General features: G+C 41.7%; 1 protein-coding gene across 2 annotated transcripts in view; it reads right to left on the bottom strand.

Annotated features, from left to right (window-relative positions):
* LOC115156582 (protein disulfide-isomerase TMX3) overlaps window positions 1–24,928 on the bottom strand; it is a 39,550-nt gene extending 14,622 nt beyond the window's left edge. For both annotated transcript variants that reach the window (XR_003868289.1, XM_029704052.1), the window contains exons 1-9: window positions 24,731–24,928; window positions 24,468–24,531; window positions 24,172–24,214; window positions 23,769–23,892; window positions 7,450–7,495; window positions 7,253–7,333; window positions 5,604–5,703; window positions 5,378–5,455; window positions 3,631–3,697 (exon numbers count right to left, since the gene is read on the bottom strand). Coding sequence is in view for 1 of the 2 variants with exons in the window: in XM_029704052.1 (XP_029559912.1) it covers window positions 3,631–3,697; window positions 5,378–5,455; window positions 5,604–5,703; window positions 7,253–7,333; window positions 7,450–7,495; window positions 23,769–23,892; window positions 24,172–24,214; window positions 24,468–24,531; window positions 24,731–24,785 (658 nt within the window). In the remaining variant the exon portion in view is untranslated. The remainder of the gene's footprint in view (window positions 1–3,630; window positions 3,698–5,377; window positions 5,456–5,603; window positions 5,704–7,252; window positions 7,334–7,449; window positions 7,496–23,768; window positions 23,893–24,171; window positions 24,215–24,467; window positions 24,532–24,730) is intronic.
* Window positions 24,929–25,245: the final 317 nt, after the last annotated feature.

Raw genomic sequence — 25,245 nt, 5'->3', positions numbered from 1 at the left:
GCTGCTTTTCCTTCACTCTGCGGTCCAACTCATCCCATACCATCTCAAATAGGTTGAGGTCAGGTAATTGTGGAGGCCAGGTCATCTGATGCAGCACTCCATCACTCTCCTTCTTGGTCAAATAGCCCTTACACAGCATGGAGATGTGTTGGGTCATTGTCCTGTTGAAAAACAAATGATAGGTCCACTAAGCCCAAACCAGATGGGATGGCATATTGCTGCAGAATGCTGTGGTAGCCATGCTGGTTAAGTGTGTCTTGAATTCTAAATAAATCACTGACAGTGTCACCAGCAAAGCACCCTCACACCTCCTTCTCCATGTTTCACGGTGAGAACTAGACATGCAGAAATCATCCGTTCACCTACTCTGCGTCTCACAAAGACACAGCGGTTGGAAGCAAAAATCTCAACTTTGGACTCATCAGACCAAAGGACAGATTTCCCTTGGTCTAATGTCCATTGCTCATGTTTCTTGGCCCAAGCAAGTCTCTTCTACTTAATGGTGTCCTTTAGTAGTGGTTTCTTTGCAGAAATTGAACCATGAAGACCTGATTCATGCAGTCTCCTCTGAACAGTTGATGTTGAGATGTGTGTTACTTGAATTCTGTGAAGCATTTATTTGGGCTGGTAACTCTAATGTACTTATCCTCTGCAGCAGAGGTAACTCTGGGTCTTCCTTTCCTGTTGCGGTCCTCATGAGAGCCAGGCATAGCGCTTGATGGTTTTTGCAACTGCACTTGAAATGTTCCGGATTGACTGACCTTGATGTCTTAAAGTAATGATGGACTGTTGTTTCTCTTTGCTTATTTGAGCTGTTCTTGCCATAATATGGATTTGGTCTTTTAACAAATAGGGCTATCTTCTGTATACCACCCCTACCTTGTCACAACACAACTGATTGGCTAAAACACATTAAGAAGGAAAGAAATTCCACAAATTAACTTTTAACAAGGCACACCAGTTAATTGAAATGTTATTCCAGGCAACTACCTCATGAAGCTGGTTGAGAGAATGCCGAGAGTGTGCAAAGCTTTCATCAAGGCAAAGGGTGGCTACTTTGAAGAATGTGAAATATAAAATATATTTTGATATGTTAAACACCTTTTTGTTTACTACATGATTCCATATGTGTTATTTATAGTTTTGATGTCTTCACTATTATTCTACAATGTGGAAAATAGTAAAAATAAAGAAAGCCTAGTGGTTAGAGCGTTGGGCCAGTAACTGAAAGGTTGCTTGATAGAATCCCCGAGCTGACAATTTAAAAATCTGTTGTTCTGCCCCTGAACAAGGCAGTTAACCCACTGTTCTTAGGCCGTCATTGTAAATAATAATTTGTTCTTTAACTGACTTGCCAAATGTATTTTTAAATGAGTAGGAGTGTCCAAACTTTTGACTGGTACTGTGTGTTTGTGAGATATGTAATATTCTGCATTGTGCTTCTACTGTAGGAATACAGACAGTACCCAACAATTTCCCATGAAAGTCTAATAGGCTTTTTATCATTCTCTTACAGACAATACCGCATGCTGGCCTATAGATTATTTGGGGAGTTTGTTCTACGTGGGGAGAAGCTAAGCAGAGGACACCGAATCCCTTTGCCTGCGTTTGTTGTTGGGGCCATTCGAGCAATCTATCCCTCACACGATGGACAGTATGTTGGATACAAAGAAGTCGATGACTCAAGAGATGTGAAAGATCCCATAACAACAATCTCACCTTGTATCAAAGTAACTCCGAACACCTCACTGCACCCACCATATGTAAGTATTCCCTTTGTAGAACTGTAGTATTTATTATAGGTGTTAGTAGTATATTGTTCTGCTACTGTATTGGAAAGACACATACACGTCTATATAAGGTTCCACAGTTGACAGTGCATGTCAGAGCAAAAACCAAGCCATGAGGTCGAAAGTATTGTCCATAGAGCTCCGAGACAGGATTGTGTTGAGGCACAGATCTGAAGAAGGGTACCAAAAATGTCTGCAGCATTGAAGGTCCCCAAGAAAACATTGTCCTCCATCATTCCTAAATGGAAGAAGTTTGGAACCACCAAGACACTTCCTCTTCCTTGGTCAAGATGGTGACCAAGAACCCGATGGTCACTCTGACAGAGCTCTAGAGTTACTCTGTCGAGATAGGAGAACCTTCAAGAAGGAAAACCATCTCTGCAGCACTCCACCGATCAGGCCTTTATGGTAGAGTGGCCAGATGGAAGCCACTCCTCAGTAAAATGCACATGATAGCCCGCTTGGAGTTTGCCAAAAGACACCTAAACGAATCTCAGACCATGAGAAACAAGATTGTCTGGTCTGATGAAACCAAGATTGAACTTTGGCCTGAATTCCAACCGTCACATCTGGAGGAAACCTGGCACCATGCCTACAGTGAAGCATAGTGGTGGCAGCAGCATCATGCTGTGGGAATGTTTTTCAGCGTCAGGGACTGGTAGTCTAGTCAGGATCGATGGAAAGATGAACGGAGCAAAGTACAGGGAGATCCTTGATGAAAACCAGCTCCAGAGTGCTCAGGATCTTAGACTGGGGCGAAGGTTCACCTTCCAACAGGACAACGACCCTAAGCACACAGCCAAGACAACGCAGGAGTGGCTTCGGGACAAGTCTCAATGTCCTTGAGTGGCCCAGCCAGAGCACAGACTTGAACCCGATTGAACATCTCTGGAGAGACCTGAAAATAGCTGTGCAGCAACCCTCCCCATCCAACCTGACAGAGCGTGAGAGGATCTGCAGAGAGAAATGGGAGAAACTCCCCAAATACAGGTGTGCCAAGCTTGTAGCTTCATACCCAAGAAGACTTGAGGCTGTAATCACTGCCAAAGGTGCTTCAACAAAGTACTGAGTAAAGGATCTGAATACTTAAAGTGGCAAGAAAAACTATGTGAACCCTTTGGAAATACCTGGATTTCTACATAAATTGGTCATAAAATTTGATCTGTAAATGTGAAATTTAAGTGTTTTTAATTTGGATTTAATTTGCAAAAAATTCTAAACTTGTTTTTGCGTTGTCATGATGAGGTATTGTGTGTAGATTGATGAGAGAAAAAATCATTTCAATACATTTTAGAAGAAGGCTGTAATGTAACAAATTGTGTAAAATGTCAAGGGGTCTGAATACCTTCCGAATACACTGTAAATCCCTAGCCCTTCCTACTCAATCTTCTCTCCACTTCTGACTGCACAAGATCCACTACTTCAAAGAACTCGCGTCACCACCCGAGTTCTCCTGCTTCAGGTGCCAGCACTTCGGTCTCCATTGTGTGGCAATAGGAGGCATCAGTTGGGGCTACTGTGTTGGCAGGTTTTTGTTTTGATTGGCTCATTACAGGATTGAAGAAAGCAGAAAGTATTTTCTGAGACATGTAGATTTTGATTGTGCTTGATCTTGTAAATGCTAACTGCTTCCCTACAGGACGGAATTAACCACAAACATTCAACCTTGCAGTCATGCAATCTTTATATCAATAATGCAATGGAAAAAATAGTTTAATCTATTTTTCTTGCAACAACGCAAATTCTTCTGCAGGGGGTGCTGCCGTTTTGCCATTTTACCACCGGGTGTGCTGCCGCACACCTACTTCCAGCGGCTATGAATGCAACACTGGTCTCTTACCTTCATAAAGGAAGTAAGTGCCATCCTTGAACACTGCCACAGCCGGGTATTCCTTGAGAGTAACTGCCTGAGAATGACCAGAAAAGAGAGAGAGTGCCTCAGTCACAAAATATGATTGGAGCTCAATGTCAAGGCCCCTGGAGGCAGCGGTTCAATCCCCCATACCACCGATCACTTTCTGTGCTGTAACCTCCTGATATCTCCCTAATCTCCTCCTAAACCTGCCAATGCAATATCAAAATACCCTAGTATATCTTTTTATAGATATACACTACCGTTCAAAAGTTTGGGGTCACTTAGAAATTCTCTTGTTTTTGATAGAAAAGCTCATTGTTAATGTTGTAGATGACTATTGTAGCTGGAAACTGCATATTTTTATGGAATATCTACATAGGTGAACAGAGGCCCATTATCAGCAACCACCACTCCTGTGTTCCAATGGCACGTTGTGTTAGCTAATCCAAGTTTATCATTTTAAAAGGCTAATTGATTATTAGAAAACCTTTTGCAATTATGTTAGCACAGCTGAAAACTGTTGTCCTGATTAAAGAAGCAATAAAACTGGCCTTCTTTAGACTAGTTGAGTATCTGGAGCATCAGCATTTGTGGGTTCAATTACAGGCTCAAAATGGCCAGAAACAAAGACCTTCTGAAACTCGTCAGTCTATTCTTGTTCTGAGAAATTAAGGCTATTCCATGCGAGAAATTGCCAAGAAACTGAAGATCTCGTACAATGTTGTGTACTACTCCCTTCATGCAAACTGGCTCTAACCAGAGTAGAAAGAGGAGTGGGAGGCCCCGGTGCACAACTGAGCAAGAGGACAAGTATATTAGAGTGTCTAGTTTGAGAAACAGATGCCTCGCAAGTCCTCAACTAGCAGCTTCATTAAATAGTACCCGCAAAACACCAGTCTTAATGTCAACAATGAAGAGGCAACTCCGGGATGCTGACTTTCTAGGCAGAGTTCCTCTGTCCAGTGTCTGTGTTCTTTTGCCCATCTTTATCTTTTATTTTTTTGGCCAGCCTGAGTTATGGCTTTTTCTTTGCAACTCTGCCTAGAAGGCCAGCATCCCGGAGTCGCCTCTTCACTGTTGACGTTGAGACTGGTGTTTTGCGGGTACTATTTAATGAAGCTGCCAGTTGAGGACTGGCAGTTTATCAAACTAGACACTCGAATGTACTTGTCCTCTTGCTCAGTTGTGCACCGGGGCCTCCCACTCCTCTTTCTATTCTGGTTAGAGCCAGTTTGTGCTGTTCTGTGAAGGGAGTAGTACACAACATTGTACGAGTTTCAGAAGAAAGTTCTTTGTTTCTGGCCATTTTGAGCCTGTAATCGAAACCCCAAATGCTGATGCTCCAGATACTCAACTAGTCTAAAGAAGGCCAGTTTTATTGTTTCTTTAATAAGCACAACAGTTTTCAGCTGTGCTAACATAATTGCAAAAGGGTTTTCTAATTATCAATTAGCTAATCCAAGTTCATCATTTTAAAAGGCTAACACAATGTGCCATTGGAACACAGGAGTGATGATAATTGGCCTCTGTACGCCTATGTAGATATTCCATTAAAAAAATCTGCCGTTTCCAGCTATAATAGTAATTTACAACATTAACAATGTCTACACTCTATTCCTGATCATTTTGATGTTATTTTAATGGACAAAAAAATGTGTTTTTCTATCAAAAACAAGGACATTTCTAAGTGACCCCAAGCTTTTGAACGGTATACCGAATTTCTAAAACGTACCTTGGGTAAAATGTTCCTTGCAGCAGAGAAGAAGTAAGTATGCACAATCAGTTCCTTGGCCACAGATATGTACTTCTCCTTGGGGGACAAAAGAGAAAAGGAGGAAACATCAGACACAGGCTATGGCACAGATACCGCAATAATCATTTGTTTATTGTGTCCCATGTGCATGTGTGCGTTCGTGCGTGTGCCTGTGTGTGTGTGCAATGCGCGGGTGTACTCATACCTTCAAGTCGGACGGTCCACCAACGTAGACAAAGAGAACGTCATGTCTACTCATAACATTCTGAAATAACTGCTGACTTGGCAGTGCTCTCACCACAGGTCTAAAACAAAGGAGGGATGGGGAGAGAGATGGAGAGAGCGTATAAGGGACTGATGGAGGGAGTGAGAAACAGATGGGCAGAGATGGAGAGAGTAAATCTTAAAGTAACTGTCCAATGAAAATCTTATTTTAAAGCTCGTAATCTGTCAATTTATACTAAAATCATGTTCACACACTTTTTGCCAGATTTACAAACGATCAAGGGTAAGACCTCACTGTAAAAAGTGGGTCGGCGCTGTTGTTCATCTGAAGTGCTTTTACTGATTGGTATACGCTCTGGTTAGTTTAACCTATTCTATTAAATTTGTCTGAAATCAAACAATGAATTTGAAAGATCAATATTTTTTTAAATTGAATGAAAGTTTCTAAATTGCTTTCAACACCTCATGCACATTCGCATTGCATAGCAGTGAGGGCAGTGTAGCGGAGGCAGCCTATGAGGAGGTATTTGGGCCGTGGCTTTCAGGTATTTTTTTTAAGCCACCCATCAAGTGAATTGGTTCTGTTGTATTCACCATGCAGAGTTTTGCTTGTACACTAACAGCCCGCCGTCTAATAATACTTGCATAAGGGCATGTGATACTTTGAATAAGTGTCTAAATGCTAATCCTGGATGTTGTGTATCACATTCAACCAATCAGGTTGCAGCAGTCTGTTTTTTCACCCTTAATTAACCTAACGCAGCGCTGTATCACATTAGTGGAAACCAACACTGTTCTCAGGGGGGGATATGACGGTTTTGACTACCAGAAGTGACTTTTCATAGCAGGTTAGGAGAATTTACACAGCAGGTTAGGAAAATTAACGTGGTAGATTAGGTTCAGATTCGAACATATCTAGCTACAACCAGATCTGCCCTTAGAACAGTCTTGGTTTCCACTAATACACTGCTGCTAATGTGGCAGGCATAAAATAAATGCAACCCCTGGTCTGATAGTTTTAACCTGATTGGCTGAACGTGATACATAACATCCGAGATGAGCATTTAGCTACTCTAGCATGGTGGTGGAAAATTGTGTTTCATAAGTAAAGTATGTATACTTTCCCAGTTTTTTTTCCGCCTTCTCGTCAATAAATAAAGTTAAGGAGGATATTGAAGCCTATGCAGCCTGAATGGAGAATATTTTAGGTACAAACCGATCCACGAGGGATACTAATGTTTTGCTGGCTGCATACAATGCGTTTGGCCGGTAAGACTAAACAACTCAATATCGCCATCTGACGGCATTTGGGCTAGTGAAAGTGTAAACAAAGACAATTTCATGGTGAAGCTACCTTTTGTTATTCTAATATTTATTTCACCCTCAAAATAATAAAGGCAACATTTGGACATGCTTAGTAAATCTGGCCCTTACTGTTCATGCATACTCTGTTAAAGCCCCAATCCTTAATTTGAAAAACAATAAAGCAGCCCACCACTTGGTTTGCCATAAAGTTGAGGGATGGGGCTGGAAAAATGTACCCAAATATCACAAAGTGGGCCTTTAGACGTAAAATACCAGCTTTTTACAGACAATGAGCAACAACTAAACTGCCATCCTCAGTCTTACCCAGATACTCTGTCTGCAAACCCCATTATGCCATCCTTGGTTCTAGGACCTCTGTAGTTGTATTTCAAGTCATCCTTCAACCTATCCAACAGAGAATGGTAAGTTAGAATAACAAGAGCTGGGCTATGTGTTCAGTAGGGCACATCTCAGTTCCAAGTAACAACAATGAAAATAAAGCTAAAACGTTCACAACTCACAACTTTATAGCGGGATAGCCTCCAACTCGAAACTCTTTTGCAAAATCTGAAACACAAATGTAAATAAGTAAGTAAATAATATCAATAAATATTTCTGCTGTCAATTTCAGCACTGCTGAAGGAGTGAATGCAATCATGTTGATATCATCCATTATAATATCACATACACTCCCCGCTGTATGAATTTGGACAGTGAAGCTAAAATGTTTTATTTGTTTCTATACTCCAGCATTTTGGATTTGAGAGAGTACAGAATGTCACCTTTTATTTGAGGGTATTTTCATACATACAGTGCCTTCAGAAAGTATTCATACCCCTTAACTTATTCTACATTTTGTTGTGTTACAGCCTGAATTCAAAATGGATAAAACAGATTTTTTTTTTCTCTCACCCATCTACACACAATACCCAATAATGACAAAGTGAACACATGTTTTTAGAAATGTTTGCAAATTTATTGAAATAAAACAAAGAAATATCTAATTTACATAAGTAGTCAATACTTTTTAGAAGCACCTTTGGCAGCGATTACAGATGTAAGTAAGTCTTTCTGGGTAAGCATCTTAGAGCTTTCCACACCTGGATTGTGCAACATTTGCCCATTATTATTTTCAGAATTCTTTGAGCTCTGTCAAATTGGTTGTTGATAATTGTTAAGACAACCTTTTTCAGGTTTTGCCATAGAATTTAAAGTAAATTTAAGTCACAGCTGTAACTTGATTACTTGGCCATTTTGCCTGTGCTTAGCTCCGTTTCATTTCTATCCTGGAAAAACTCCCCAGTCCTTAACGATTACAAGCATACCCATAACATGATGCAGCCACCACTATGTCACGACTTCCGCCGAAGTCGGTCCCTCTCCTTGTTCGGGCAGTGTTCGGCGGTCGACGTCACCAACCTTCTAGCCATCGCTGATCCATTTTCCATTGGTTTTGTCTTGTCTTACATCACACCTGGTTCCAATCTCATCAATCTTCTGGTTTCAATGATGTTTCTAGAGACAATATCTCTCTCATCATCACTAAATGCCTAGGTTTACCTCCTCTGTATTCACATCCCACCATACCTTTGTCTGTACATTATACCTTGAAGCTATTTTATCGCCCCCAGAAACATGCTCCTTTTTCTCTCTATTTTGGACGTCACAGACAACCAATTCTTATAGCTTTTAGTCGTACCCTCATACTCATTCTTCTCTGCTCCTCTGGGGATGTAGAGGTGAATCCAGGCCCTGCAGTGCCTGGCTCCACTCCTACTCCCCAGGCGCTCTCTTTTGATGACTTCTGTAACCGTAATAGCCTTGGTTTCATGCATGTTAACATTAGAAGCCTCCTCCCTAAGTTTGCTTTATTCACTGCTTTAGCACACTCTGCCAACCCGGATGTCCTAGCTGTGTCTGAATCTTGGCTTAGGAAGTCCACCAAAAACTCTGAAATCTTCATCCCTAACTACAACGTTTTCAGACAAGATAGAACGACCAAAGGGGGCGGTGTTGCAATCTACTGCAGAGATAGCCTGCAGAGTTCTGTCCTACTATCCAGGTCTGTACCCAAACAATTTGAACTTCTACTTTTAAAAATTCACCTCTCTAAAAACAAGTCTCACTGTTGCCGCCTGCTATAGACCACCCTCTGCCCCCAGCTGTGCTCTGGACACCATATGTGAACTGATTGCCCCCATCTATCTTCAGAGCTCGTGCTACTAGGTGACCTAAACTGGGACATGCTTAACACCCCAGCCATCCTACAATCCAAGCTTGATGGCCTCAATCTCACACAAATTATTAATGAACCCACCAGGTACAACCCCAAAGCCGCAAACACTGGCACCCTCATAGATATCATCCTAACCAACGTGCCCTCTAAATACACCTCTGCTGTTTTCAACCAGGATCTCAGCGATCACTGCCTCATTGCCTGCACCCGTAATTGGTCAGCGGTCAAACAACCTCCACTCATCACTGTCAAACGCTCCCTGAAACATTTCAACGAGCAAGCCTTTCTAATCGACCTGGCCCTGGTATCCTGGAAGGATATTGACCTCATCCCGTCAGTAGAGGATGCCTGGTTATTTTTTTTAAATGCCTTCCTCACCATCTTAAATAAGCATGCCCCTTTCAAGAAATTTAGAACCAGGAACAGATATAGCCCTTGGTTCTCCCCAGACCTGACTGCCCTTAACCAACACAAAAATATCCTGTGGCGTTCTGCATTAGCATCGAACTGCCCCCGCGATATGCAACTTTTCAGGGAAGTTAGAAACCAATACACACAGGCAGTTAGAAACGCCAAGGCTAGCTTTTTCAAACAGAAATTTGCTTCCTGCAACTCAAACTCTAAAAAGTTCTGGGACATTGTAAAGTCCATGGAGAATAAGAACACCTCCTCCCAGCTGCCCACTGCACTGAGGATAGGAAACTCTGTCACCACCGATAAGCCCACTATAATTGAGAATTTCAATAAGCATTTTTCTACGGCTGGCCATGATTTCCACCTAACTACCCCTACTGCATTCAACAGCACTGCACCCCCCACAGCTACTCACCCAAGCCTCCCCCATTTCTCCTTCTCCCAAATCCATTCAGCTGATGTTCTGAAAGAGCTGCAAAATCTGGACCCCTACAAATCAGCTGGGCTTGACAATCTGGACCCTTTATTTCTAAAATTATCTGCCGAAATTGTTGCAACCCCTATTACTAGCCTGTTCAACCTCTCTTTCGTGTCGTCTGAGATTCCCATAGATTGGAAAGCAGCTGCTGTCATCCCCCTCTTCAAAGGAGGGGACACTCTTGACCCAAACTGCTACAGATCTATCCTACCCTGCCTTTCTAAGGTCTTCGAAAGCCAAGTCAAGAAACAGATTACCGACCATTTCAAATCCCACCGCACCCTCTCCGCTATGCAATCTGGTTTCAGAGCTGGTCATGGGTGCACCTCAGCCACGCTCAAGGTCCTAAACGACATCGTAACCGCCATCGATAAGAAACAATACTGTGCTGCCATATTCATTGACCTGGCCAAAGCTTTTGACTCTGTTAATCACCACATCCTCATCGGCAGACTCAGTAGCCTTGGTTTCTCAAACGATTGCGTCGCCTGGTTCACCAACTACTTCTCTGACAGAGTTCAGTGTGTCAAATCTGAGGGCCTGCTGTCCGGACCTCTGGCAGTCTCTATGGGGATACCACAGGGTTCAATTCTTGGGCCAACTCTTTTCTCTGTATACATCAATGATGTCGCTCTTGCTGCTGGTGAATCTCTGATCCACCTCTACGCAGACAACACCATTCTGTATACCTCTGGCCCTTCTTTGGACACTGTGTTAACAACCCTCCAGACGAGCTTCAATGCCATACAACTCTCCTTCCGTGGTCTCCAACTGCTCCTAAATACAAGTAAAACTAAATGCATGCTCTTCAACCGATCGCTGCCTGCACCTGCCCGCCTGTCCAGCATCACTTCTCTGGACGGTTCTGACTTAGAATTTGTGGACAAATACCTAGGTGTCTGGTTAGACTGTAATCTCTCCTTCCAGACTCGCATCAAACATCCCCAATCCAAAGTTAAATCTAGAATTGGCTTCCTATTTCGCAACAAAGCATCCTTCACTCATGCTGCCAAACATACCCTCGTAAAACTGACCATCCTACCGATCCTTGACTTTGGCGATGTCATTTACAAAATAGCCTCCAATACCCTACTCAACAAGCTGGATGCAGTCTATCACAGTGCCATCCGTTTTGTCACCAAAGCCCCATATACTACCCACCACTGCGACCTGTACGCTCTCGTTGGCTGGCCTTCGCTTCATAATCGTCGCCAAATACATTGGCTCCAGGTCATCTACAAGACCCTGCTAGGTAAAGTCCCCCCTTATCTCCGCTCACTGGTCACCATAGCAGCACCCACCTGTGGCATGCGCTCCAGCAGGTATATCTCTCTGGTCACCCCTAAAGCCAACTCCTCCTTTGGTCGTCACTCCTTCCAGTTCTCTGCTGCCAATGACTGGAACGAACTATAAAAATCTCTGAAACTGGAAACACATCTCCCTCACTAGCTTTAAGCACCAGCTATCAGAGCAGCTCCCAGATCACTGCACCTGTACATAGCCCATCTATAATTTAGCCCAAATTACTACCTCTTCCCCTACTTTATTTATTTATTTTATTTATTTTGCTCCTTTGCACCATATTATTTATATTTTAACTTTGAACTTTCTTCAAATAACAAATCTACCATTCCAGTGTTTTACTTGCTATACTTTATTTACTCTGCCACCATGGCCTTTTTTGCCTTTACCTCCCTTATCTCACATCATTTGCTCACATTGTATATAGTCTTATTTTTTTCTACTGTATCATTGATTGTATGTTGTTTTACTCCATGTGTAACTCTGTTTTTCTATGTTGTCGAACTGCTTTGCTTTATCTTGGCCAGGTTGCAATTGTAAATGAGAACTTGTTCTCAACTTGCCTACCTGGTTAAATAAAGGTGAAATAAATAAATAAAATAAATAAAAAATTACATGTTGTGTATTTAACCCTCTGTTTCCCCTCATGTCCTTGTCGGTGATTGTTTGTTTGTATGTGATATGCAAGTTATGTTTTAGTGCGCGAAGGGTTTTGTACCCACTTTAATTATTTTGTATATTTTGGTTTTCGGAGTTTTGTGAGCACATATTAAACGACTCTGTTTATACCAAGTTCGTTCTCCTGCGCCTGACTTCCCTGCCACCAGCACGCACCCAGTACACACTATGTTTGAAAATATGGAGAGTGGTACTCAGTAATGTGTTGCATTGGATTTGCCCTAAACACAACACATTATATTCAGGACAAAAATGTAATTGCTTTGCCACATTTTTTTGCAGTATTACTTTAGTGCTTTTATTCTGTATTGTATGTTGTTGATCCGTCCTCAGTTTTCTCCTATCACAGCCAATAAACTCTAACTGTTTTAAAGTCACCACTGGCCTCATGATGAAATCCCTGAGCGGTTTCTCCGGCAAATGAGTTAGGAAGGACGTCTGTATCTTTGTAGTGATTGGGTGTATTGCAACACCATCCAAAGTGTAATTAATAACTTCACCATGCTCAAAGGGATATTCAACATATTTTTTTTACAATGAACCAATAGGTGCCCATCTTGCGAGGCATTGGAAAACCTCCTTGGTATTTGTGGTTGAATCTGTGTTTGAAATTCACTGCTCGACTAAGGGACTTTACAGATGTATGTATGGGGGACAGAGATGAGGTATTAGAAAATAATATTAAACACTATTATTGCACACAGAGTGAGTCCATGCAACGTATTATGTGACTTGTTAAGCAAAGTTTTACTCCTGAACGTATTTAAGCTTGTCATAACAAAGGGGTTGAATACTTATTGACTCAAGACATTTCAGATTTTCATTTTTTATTGATTTGTAAAATGACAAAAAACATTTACATTATGGTGTATTGTGTGTAGGCCAATGACTGAATATTTTTTTTTTTTTTTAATTAATTTTAAATTCAGGCTCGAACACAACAAAATGTGGAAAATATGTGAATACTTTCTGAAGGAACTGTAGCTGTTTTACTGTTTAGAAATTAAAACTTGATGTATCTAGTCCCCCCCATTTGAATGTGTTATAAGTATTTGGACAAATTAACTTATTTTATTTATTTATTTCACCTTTATTTAACCAGGTAGGCTAGTTGAGAACAAGTTCTCATTTACAACTGAGACCTGGCCAAGATAAAGCAAAGCAGTGTGACAAACAACAACACAGAGTTACACATGGAATAAACAAACATACAGTCAATAACACAATAGAAAAAGTCTATATACAGTGTGTGCAAATGAGGTAAGGCAATAAATAGGCCATAGTGGCAAAATAATTACAATATAGCAATTAAACACTGGAGTGATAGATATGCAGAAGATGAATGTGCAAGTAGAGATTCTGGGGTGCAAAGGAGCAAAAAAATAAATCAATAAATAACAGTATGTCGATGAGGTAGTTGGATGGGCTATTTACAGCTGGGCTATGTACAGGTGCAGTGATCTGTGAGCTGCTCTGACAGCTGGTGCTTAAAGTTAGTGAGGGAGATATGAGTCTCCAGCTTCAATGATTCTTGCAATTTGTTCCAGTCATTGGCAGCAGAGAACTGGAAGGAAAAGCGGCCAAAGGAGGAAATGGCTTTGGGGGTGACCAGTGAAATATACCTGCTGGAGTGCGTGCTACAGGTGGGTGCTGCTATGGTGACCAGTGAGCTGAGATAAGGCGGAGCTTTACCTAGCAAAGACTTATAGATGACCTGGAGCCAGTGGGGTTTGGCGACGAATATGAAGCGAGGGCCAGCTAACGAGAGCGTACAGGTCGCAGTGGTGGGTAGTATATGGGGCTTTGGTGACAAAATGGATGGCACTGTGATAGACTGCATCCAATTTGCTGAGTAGAGTGTTTGAGACTATTTTGTAAATGACATCGCCGAAGTCAAGGATCGGCAGGATAGTCAGTTTTACGAGGGTATGCTTGGCAGCATGAGTGAAGGATGCTTTGCTGCAAAATAGGAAGACGATTCTAGATTTAATTTTGGATTGGAGATGCTTAATGTGAGTCTGGAAGGAGAGATTACAGTCTAACCAGACACCTAGGTATTTGTAATTGTCCACATATTCTAAGTCAGAACTGTCCAGAGTAGTGATGCTGGACGGGTGGGCAGGTGCGGGCAACAATCGGTTGAAGAGCATGCATTTAGTTTTACTTGCATTTAAGAGCAGTTGGAGGCCACGGAAGGAGAGTTGTATGGCATTGAAGCGCGTCTGGAGGTTAGTTAACACAGTGTCCAAAGAAGGGCCAGAAGTATACAGAATGGTGTCGTCTACGTAGAGGTGGATCAGAGAATCACCAGCAGCAAGAGCGACATCGTTGATGTATACAGAGAAAAGAGTCAGCCCGAGGATTGAACCCTGTGGCACCCCCATAGAGACTGCCAGATGTCCAGACAACAGGCTCTCTGATTTGACACACTGAACTCTGTCTGAGAAGTAGTTGGTGAACCAGGCGATGCAGTCATTTGAGAAACCAAGGCTGTTGAGTCTGCCGATAAGAATGTGGTGATTGACAGAGTCGAAAGCCTTGGCCAGGTCAATGAATATGGGGCATGCTTATTTAAGATGGTGAGGAAAGCACTTTTAAAGAATAACCAGGCATCCTCTACTGACGGAATGAGGTCAATATCCTTCCAGGATATCCGGGCCAAGTCGATTAGAAAGGCCTGCTCGCTGAAGTGTTTTAGGGAGTGTTTGACAGTGATGAGGGGTGGTCGTTTGACCGCAGACCCATTACGGACGCAGGCAATGAGGCAGTGATCGCTGAGATCCTGGTTGAAGACAGCAGAGTTGTATTTGGAGGGCAGGTTGGTTAGGATGATATCTATGAGGGTGCCCATGTTTACAGATTTGGGGTTGTGCCTGGTAGGTTCATTGATAATTTGTGTGAGATTGAGGGCATCAAGCTTAGATTGTAGGATGGCCAGGGTGTTACGCATGTCCCAGTTCAGGTCACCTAACAGCACGAGCTCTGAAGATAGATGGGGGGCAATCAATTCACATATGGTGTCCAGAGCACAGCTGGGGGCAGAAGGTGATCTATAGCAAGCGGCAACGGTGAGAGACTTGTTTCTGGAAAGGTGGATTTTTTTAGTAGAAGCTCAAGTTGTTTGGGCACAGAGCTGGATAGTAAGACAGAACCTTGCAGGCTATCTCTGCAGTAGATTGCAACTCCGCCCCTTTGGCATTTCTATCTTGTCGGAAAATGTTATAGTTAGGGATGGAAATGTATATATTATAGTCTATTGAAGTATTCAAAAGTTTAGTATTTGGTCCCATATTCCTAGCACACAATGAATACATAAAGCTTGTGACACTGCAAACTTGTTGGATGCGTTTGCAGTTTGTTTTGGTTGTGTTTCGGATTATGTTGTGCCCAATAAAAATGTATGGGAAAATCAAATCAAATGCTATTTGTCACATGCACCGAATACAACAGGGGTAGTACACCTTACCGTGAAATCAACAATGCAGTTCAATAAATAGAGTTAAGAAAATATATACTAAATAAACTAAAGTCATTTTTTAAAATAAAAAGTAACAATAACGAGGCTACCGGTACCGAGCCAATGTGCGGGGGTACAGGTTAGTCGAGGTAATTTGTACATGTACAGTACCAGTCAAAAGTTTGGACACACGTACTCATTCAAGGGTTTTTCTTTATTTTTACTATTTTCTACATTGTAGAATAATATATGAAGACATCAAAACTATGACAAAACACATATGGAACCATGTAGTAACCCAAAAAGCAGTAAACAAATCAAAATATATTTATATTTGAGATTCTTGAAAGTAGCCAACCTTCGCCTTGATGACAGCTTTGCACACTCTTGGCATTCTCTCAACCAGCTTCATGAGGTAGTCACCTGGAATGCATTTCAATTAACTGGTGTGCCGTCTTAAAGTTAATTTGTGGAATTTCTTTCCTTCTTAATGCGTTTGAGCCAATCAGTTGTGTTGTGACAAGGTAGGGGTGGTATACAGAAGATAACCCTATTTGGTAAAAGACCAAGTCCATATTATGGCAAGAACAGCTCAAATAAGCAAAGAAAAATGATAGTCCATCATTACTTTAAGACATGAAGGTCAGTCAATTCGGAACATTTCAAGAACTTTGAAAGTTTTGTTAACCTGTTGGGGCTAGGGGGCAGTATTTGCACGGCCGGATAAAAAACATACCTGATTTAATCTGGTTACTACTCCTGCCCAGTAACTAGAATATGCATATAATTATTGGCTTTGGATAGAAAACACCCTAAAGTTTCTAAAACTGTTTGAATGGTGTCTGTGAGTATAACAGAACTCATTTGGCAGGCCAAAACCTGAGAAGATTACAAACAGGAAGCGTCCTCTCTGACCATTTCTTGCCCTCCTTGATAATCTCTAACAAAAACAGGGGATCTCTGGCATGACGTGACACTTCCTACGGCTCCCATAGGCTCTCAGAACCCGGGAAAAAGCTGAATGACGTAATTCAAGGCCCAGGCTGAAACACACTAGCGCGTTTGGCAAGTGCTCTATCAGAGGGCCATTAGACTGAGGCTCGTGGATGAGGGGATAGCATGCTTTTACTTTCACTCTCTTTGTAATAAAAAATGATTTCCCGGTCGGAATATTATCGCTTTTTTACGAGAAAAATGGCATAAAATTTATTGTAAACAGCGGTTGACATGCTTCGAAGTACGGTAATGGAATATTTAGAATTTTTTTGTCACGAAATGCGCCGTCCTCGTAACCCTTATTTACCCTTTTGGATAGTGTCTTGAACGCACGAACAAAACGCCGCTATTTGGATATACCAATGGATTATTTGGGACCAAACCAACATTTGTTATTGAAGTAGAAGTCCTGGGAGTGCATTCTGACGAAGACAGCAAAGGTAATAACATTTTTCTTATAGTAAATCTGACTTTGGTGAATGCTAAACTTGGTGGGTGTCTAAATAGCTAGCCCTGTGATGCCGGGCTATCTACTTAGAATATTGCAAAATGTGCTTTCACCGAAAAGCTATTTTAAAATCGGACATATCGAGTGCATAGAGGAGTTCTGTATCTATAATTCTTAAAATAATTGTTATGTTTTTTGTGAACGTTTATCGTGAGTAATTTAGTGAATTCACCGGAAGTGTTCGGTGGGAATGCTAGTCACATGCTAGTCACCTGCTAATGTAAAAAGCTGGTTTTTGATATAAATATGAACTTGATTGAACAGACATGCATGTATTGTATAACATAATATCCTAAGATTGTCATCTGATGAAGATCAAAGGTTAGTGCTGCATTTAGCTGTGGTTTGGGTTTATGTGACATTATATGCTAGCTTGAAAAATGGGTGTCTGATTATTTCTGGCTGGGTACTCTGCTGACATAATCTAATGTTTTGCTTTCGTTGTAAAGCCTTTTTGAAATCGGACAGTGTGGTTAGATTAACGAGAGTCTTGTCTTTAAAATGCTGTAAAATAGTCATATGTTTGAGAAATTGAAGTAATAGCATTTCTAAGGTATTTGAATATCGCGCCACGGGATTCCACTGGCTGTTGAGTAGGTGGGACGCAAGCGTGTGGTCCAAATCAGATGTTGGGTACTATATTTATATAATATTATGTGAATCCTAAAAATGTAAAGGGCCAATTTGGGTACAGTCAATTACATTTCTGTAAAATGTTGCAGGAATGCTAATCTTATCTGTTTCTAACCACAGAAACGATTTCATAACAATCTTAGATGGTGGGTGTCATGGCTTGCTGAAATGACATGGAAAGACTTAAAATAAATATTGAAAGGAGTGTATGTAAATATGAATGACCTATTCATCTTCATGAAGCCATTGTTATAGTAAAGTTATGGTTTTATATGACTAAATATCTCAAACATTTTGATATAGTTCAGTACATGTACAGGTAATATAAATCTAATGTAATGGCTGACAGGTTTAGGCCAACATGGTGTACAGAGAGATCATTCTTCAAGATGCTTATTTATTTTATTTATTTCACCTTTATTTAACCAGGTAGGCAAGTTGAGAACAAGTTCTCATTTTACAATTGCGACCTGGCCAATGTAAAGCAAAGCAGTTCGACACATACAACAATACAGAGTTACACATGGAGTAAAACAAACATACAGTCAATAATACATTAGAAAAATAAGTATATATACACAATGTGAGCAAATGAGGTGAGATAAGGGAGGTAAAGGCAAAAAATGCCATGGTGGCAAAGTAAATACAATATAGCAAGTAAAACACTGGAATGGTAGATTTGCAGTGGAAGAAAGTGCAAAGTAGAAATATAAATAATGGAGTGCAAAGGAGCAAAATGAATAAATACAGTAGGGGAAGAGGTAGTTGTATGGGCTACATTATAGATGGGCTATGTACAGGTGCAGTGATCTGTGAGCTGCTCTGACAGCTGGTGCTTAAAGCTAGTGAGGCAGATAAGTGTTTCCAGTTTCAGAGATTTTTGTAGTTCGTTCCAGTCATTGGCAGCAGAGAACTGGAAGGAGAGACGGCCAAAGGAGGAATTGGCTTTGGGGGTGACCAGAGAGATATACCTGCTGGAGCGCGTGCTACAGGCGGGTGCTGCTATGGTGACCAGTGAGCGGAGATAAGGGGGGACTTTACCTAGCAGGGTCTTGTAGATGACCTGGAGCCTATGGGTTTGGCGATGTGTATGAAGCAAGGGCCAGCCAACGAGAGCGTACAGGTCGCAGTGGTGGGTAGTATATGGGGCTTTGGTGACAAAACGGATGGCACTGTGATAGACTGCATCCAGTTTATTGAGTAGGGTATTGGAGGCTATTTTGTAAATGACATCGCCAAAGTCAAGGATCGGTAGGATGGTCAGTTTTACGAGAGTATGTTTGGCAGCATGAGTGAAGGATGCTTTGTTGCGAAATAGGAAGCCAATTCTAGATTTAACTTTGGATTGGGGATGTTTGATGCGAGTCTGGAAGGAGAGATTACAGTCTAACCAGACACCTAGGTATTTGTAGTTGTCCACATATTCTAAGTCAGAACCATCCAGAGTAGTGATGATGGACGGGCAGGCAGGTGCAGGCAGCGATCGGTTGAAGAGCATGCATTTAGTTTTACTTGTATTTAAGAGTAGTTGGAGGCCACGGAAGGAGAGTTGTATGGCACTGAAGCTTGTCTGGAGGGTTGTTAACACAGTGTCCAAAGAAGGGCCAGAAGTATACAGAATGGTGTCGTCTGCATAGAGGTGGATCAGAGACACACCAGCAGCAAGAGCGACATCATTGATATATACAGAGAAAAGAGTCGGCCCAAGAATTGAACCCTGTGGCACCCCCATAGAGACTACCAGAGGCCCGGACAACAGGCCATCCGATTTGACACATTGAACTCTATCAGAGAAGTAGTTGGTGAACCAGGCGAGGCAATCATTTGAGAAACCAAGGCTATTGAGTCTGCCGATGAGGATGTGGGGATTGACAGAGTCGAAAGCCTTGGCCAGGTCAATGAATACGGCAGCACAGTATTGTTTCTTATCGATGGCGGTTACGATATCGTTTAGGACCTTGAGCGTGGCTGAGGTGCACCCATGACCAGCTCTGAAACCAGATTGCATAGCAGAGAAGGTGCGGTGGGATTTGAAATGGTCGGTAATCTGTTTGTTGACTTGGCTTTCGAAGACCTTAGAAAGGCAGGGTAGGATAGATCTGTAGCAGTTTGGGTCAAGAGTGTCCCCTCCTTTGAAGAGGGGGATGACAGCAGCTGCTTTCGAATCTTTTGGAATCTCAGATGACACGAAAGAGAGTTTGAACAGGCTAGTAATAGGGGTTGCAACAATTTCGGCAGATAATTTTAGAAAGAAAGGGTCCAGATTGTCTAGCCCGGCTGATTTGTAGGGGTCCAGATTTTGCAGCTCTTTCAGAACACCAGTTGACTGGATTTGGGAGAAGGAGAAATGGGGAAGGCTTGGGCAAGTAGCTGTGGAGGGTGCAGTGCTGTTGACCGTGGTAGGGGTAGCCAGGTGGAAAGCCTGGCAAGCCGTAGAAAAATGCTTATTGAAATTCTCAATTATAGTGGATTCATCAGAGGTTAGAGTTTCCTATCCTCAGTGCAGTGGGCAGCTGGGAGGACGTGTTCTTATTCTCCATGGACTTTACAGTGTCCCAGAACTTTTTTGAGTTTGTGTTGCAGGAAGCAAATTTCTGCTTGAAAAAGCTAGCCTTTTCTAACTGCCTGTGTATATTGATATTGATTCTATCTTCCCTGAAAAGTTACATATCACGGGGGCTGTTCGATGCTAATGCAGAACGCCACAGGATGTTTTTGTGTTGGTTAAGGGCAGTCAGGTCTGGAGAGAACCAAGGGCTATATCTGTTCCTGGTTCTAAATTTCTTGAATGGGGCATGCTTATTTAAGATGATGAGGAAGGCATTTAAAAAAAATAACCAGGCATCTTCTACTGACGGGATGAGGTCAATATCCTTCCAGGATACCCGGGCCAGGTCGATTAGAAAGGCTTGCTCACTGAAATGTTTCAGGGAGCGTTTGACAGTGATGAGTGGAGGTCGTTTGACCGCTGACCCATTACGGATGGAGGCAGTGATCGCTGAGATCTTGGTTGAAAACAGCAGAGGTGTATTTAGAGGGCAAGTAGGTTAGGATGATATCTATGAGGGTGCCCGTGTTTACGGCTTTGGGGTGGTACCTGGTAGGTTCATTGATAACTTGTGTGAGATTGAGGGCATCAAGCTTAGATTGTAGGATGGCTGGGGTGTTAAGCATGTCCCAGTTTAGGTCACTTAGCAGCACGAGCTCTGAAGATAGATGGGGGTCAATCAGTTCACATATGGTGTCCAGAGCACAGCTGGGGGCAGAGGGTGGTCTATAGCAGGCGCAATGGTGAGAGACTTGTTTTTAGAGATGGATTTTTAAAAGTAGAAGTTCAAATTGTTTGGGTACAGACCTGGATAGTAGGACAGAACTCTGCAGGAGATTGCAACACCACCCCCTTTGGCCGTTCTATCTTGTCTGAAAATGTTGTAGTTTGGGATGAAGATTTCAGAATTTTTGGTGGACTTCCTAAACCAGGATTCAGACACGGCTAGGACATCCGGGTTGGCAGAGTGTGCTAAAGCAGTGAATAAAACAAACTTAGGGAGGAGGCTTCTAATGTTAACATGCATGAAACCAAGGCTATTACGGTTACAAAAGTCATCAAAAGAGAGCGCCTGGGGAATTGGAATGGAGCTAGGCACTGCAGGGCCTGGATTCACCTCTACATCACTAGAGGAACAGAGGAGGAGTAGGTTAAGGGTACGGCTAAAAGCTATGAGAATTGGTCGTTTATGACGTCCGGAATAGAGAGTAAAAGGAGCAGGTTTCTGGGGGCGATAAAATAGCTTCAAGGTATAATGTACAGACAAAGGTACGGTAGGATGTGAATACATTGGAGGTAAACCTAGGCATTAAGTGATGATGAGAGAGATATTGTCTCTAGAAACATCATTGAAACCAGAAGATGTCATAGCATGTGTGGGTGGTGGAACTGAAAGGTTGGATAAGGTATAATGAGCAGGGCTATAGGCTCTACATTGAAAAAAGCCAATAAACACTAACCAAAACAGCAATGGACAAGGCATATTGACATTAAGGAGAGGCATGCTTAGCCGAGTGATCATAAATGTCCAAGTGAGATTCAGACAGCTAGCTGGGCCATAGGTAGCAAGCTGGCAGAAGATGGAGGGAGGTCTGTTTTTAGCCATCTCGTGCGTTTCCGTCTGTAGATTAGTAGGGTTCCGTGTGGTAGGGGGGACCAGTCCAATTGGCAAAATAGTTATAGTGGCCCAAGAAAATTGTCCGATAGACCTATTAAGATAGCAGCCGATAAGACAGCTAACGATTAGCGGGCCGCAGATGGGCGTTCAGGTTACGTCGCGACGGAGGGGCCAGTTGGATAACTCCCTCGGGCAGATAACGTTGGTAGTCCAGTCGTGAAGGCCCGATGGGGCTCCGCATCGGCAGTAAAACGGGTCCGGATAGGTGATTGTAGCCCAGGAGTGGCTGATGGAGCTCTTCAGCTGGCTGGCTCCAGAATAATTGATGTTAGCTCCGGGACCGACGTTAGCCAATAGTCACTCGGGTAGCAGCTAGCTAGCTGCAAGATCCAGGTGTAAATGTCCAGAGCCTGCGGTAGAAATCCGGGGATATGGAGAGAAAAATAGATCCGGTATGCTCTGGTCTGAGTCGCGCTGTACAAAACTGGCGATAGCTTCTGTTGTGGATTTCAGATTTGAGGTAAATAATACTTTTTTTTTTAATTGGTGAGGTGGGTTGCAGGAGAGTGTTTTGAGGTTGAGTTTTTAGAAAAAAATATATAAAAAGATAGGCGAAGAAAAGATGTAAATATATATATATATACACACGGGACATGACAAGAGGAGGACAAAGGACGTCTGACTGGTATGCCATCTTGGAAATCAAAATTGTAATGTAATGTAATCCTGCTATTTAAAAAAATCTTTACAATGAGAGAGAGAGAGAATAGCTAACCAGTTAACCTACTCCACTCTCTCATACAGGAGCAGATAATAGGGGATTTGAAGGTTTAATAAAGCCGAACAGCACTGAAAATGCTCACTACGCTGTTAGCCCATCTGGTTTACATGGCTTACCATCTGTTGCACAAAACACACTTACAAACACGCACACAGTTGGAAGGGCTTTTAAAGCTTCACTAAGCCTATTAGTGCGAACAGACTGACCTAATCCTGTCCCTGTGGGCCTAAATATGACAGGGCACTGTGACTGGTTGCCTTATTGCACAATTTGGTAAACCCTTAATCTATGATGAACATAAGAAGAAAACTATTTCAGAGACCATTTATATAATGGTGTATTTTATGGATCAAGTGGTGATAAGTGACAACAATATAGGATAGTGGTTATGAAGAGAATATTCGGTCAATAGCAGTTGACAAGTCTGTATTTCAGCATAGTTTCGGTAGGCTACGCCTTCAGAATAACTACAAAATACATACAAAATGTATTATACAGATTATTATAGTTTAACAAGATTTCTTTTAAATATGCAGATATTCTGTCACTATTGTATATTGACCAACCAGCAGATGTCAGTGCTGCCTGAGAGTGATTTAAAACCTTCCTTGGTTTGGTTTTGTTTTGGGATGCATTTTGCTCCAGTAACTTTTCAGCAACTAAGAAACTATTTGGATCAATTCACACTTTCTATCCCAGTCCTTATGATCTAAACAGTAAAAGCAGAAGTACTTGTTGTAGTATGATGAACTACAGTACCCATAATGCTCTGTATAAGATATCCAATTTTATCTTTAAAAATATGTTCCTGAAGCTATGTCAATGGTGTCCTGTCTCCTTACCAATGCATGGTGTCAGAGTGGGATCCGAACCAAAATATCTGTATTTTCTTAAAGCAGGCTCTGAGAAGGCATTAATCGAAGGAAATTAAATACTAATGGTTGATTAGGTGTTAGATATTCCTCTCTTTTTCAACACAGTTTTCATGTTTTATCCTCTTCCTCTTTTCCAGTATCTTTCTCATCAATACAATACTTATTCCACGAGGCAGTCAGTTTTGTATTCTGTTAGTCACCTTATATTGCTGTCATATTGTTTCTTTTTTTAACTGTTATGTACTGTTGTTCTGCCATATGTCTTGTCTTTTTGTTCTGTCTTAACTTAATGTGAAAATCAGATGATTCGACTTACTGGTGTGGGCTGTGGCGTCGACCTTGCCCACGTTGACTGGAGACCCCATACTTTTCAGCTCGGCCCCGATTTCATACCACACTGGGTCCAGCTGCTTGCAATAGGTACACCAGGGAGCGTAGAACTGACACCAAACAAGTGGAGCACAATCACCATGATTTAAAATGCATTTATATTTCTGCTCTCAAATAAAACCTTTTTCAACAAAAAAACATGACACACACAACATACATGATAAAACAACGCATCAAAGTTATGTGTGCACGCGTATTTCAATGTCAATGTCATGCATGCGTATTTTAATGTCCCCTCTTGCATTCTCTTGATGTTGCCCTAAAGTATACAATGCTTTTTCACACATTATTGGGGGTTTTCTTGTATATAAAATTGCATCCACACTTACTTGTATCAGCCATATCTCATCGGGCATTCTTGTGTCTTTAAACCTGCAAATTAGTAAGAGAAATCAACAACCATTGGTAAATCTATACAATGAAAATGCATTTAATGATAAACTTTTCAGAATCCTTTCCAGGTACTGGTATGTAGCCTTCACATTTTTAAGGACCATGGACAGAGGATGACCTGGGTGCCTTGTCCAGTGGTGTGGGTAACAGCAATCTACTTTCATATTTCGTGGATTTTTTTGTTGTTATGGAATTCTTTCTATCTTCTTTCTAATTAATAGAAATAACTTACGTGTCATCGAGCTCTTCAACGAAGGCTGAAACCGTAGCTATACTCAACAAAAACGTCAAAGAAACTAGAGGCATACAGAGTAAATATTACAATAAGGACACAACTGACACAAACCAACTGGAACAAATTAAAACTGGCTATTATTGCTCGTTAAGAACATTAAACAATTAACCGTACCTTCATGAGAAATTCGAGTAACCTACAAAATACACGGTCGCCTAATCAACATCGCAAGTTTGTATTGACATTAATTAGTAGCCTACCTGTACACAAGACGACGAACTTTTTATTTTCCATCGTTTTCACGCAATGATTCATCCAATAAATGATCAATCAGAGATTTCACGAGTGAAACACTGACCCGGTTCGCTTTCTCTGCAGCGCTTAGATTGTTGAGAAACAAGGCCACAAGTCCTGGAACAGTCTGTCAAAGTAAAAGCCCCCTTTAAAATGGAATGTTCTTGGATGGTCAACCTGGTCTCATAGCATTTCGTATTGTTCTGTACATAAATACGATGTACTTCGATATTAATGGTATTCATTTGTGGATGTCTATCACCCATATTGTATGATCTGTTACGAATTTCAATTCATATTATATGTTACGAATTTTGTAAATGTACTATATGTTACGGATTTGCAAAACGTATGATATGTTACGAATTCTAGCTAGGTGGCAGCTAGCTAATGTTAGCTAGGCTAGGTGTTAGGAGTTAAGGTTAGGTTTAGGAGTTAGGTTAAATAATTAGGTTAGGGGAAGTGTTGGCTAAAAGGGTTA

This window comes from Salmo trutta, chromosome 21 (genome assembly GCF_901001165.1).
Source record: "Salmo trutta chromosome 21, fSalTru1.1, whole genome shotgun sequence".
NCBI lineage: Eukaryota > Metazoa > Chordata > Actinopteri > Salmoniformes > Salmonidae > Salmo > Salmo trutta.
This window is presented reverse-complemented; position numbering and strand designations above follow the sequence as displayed.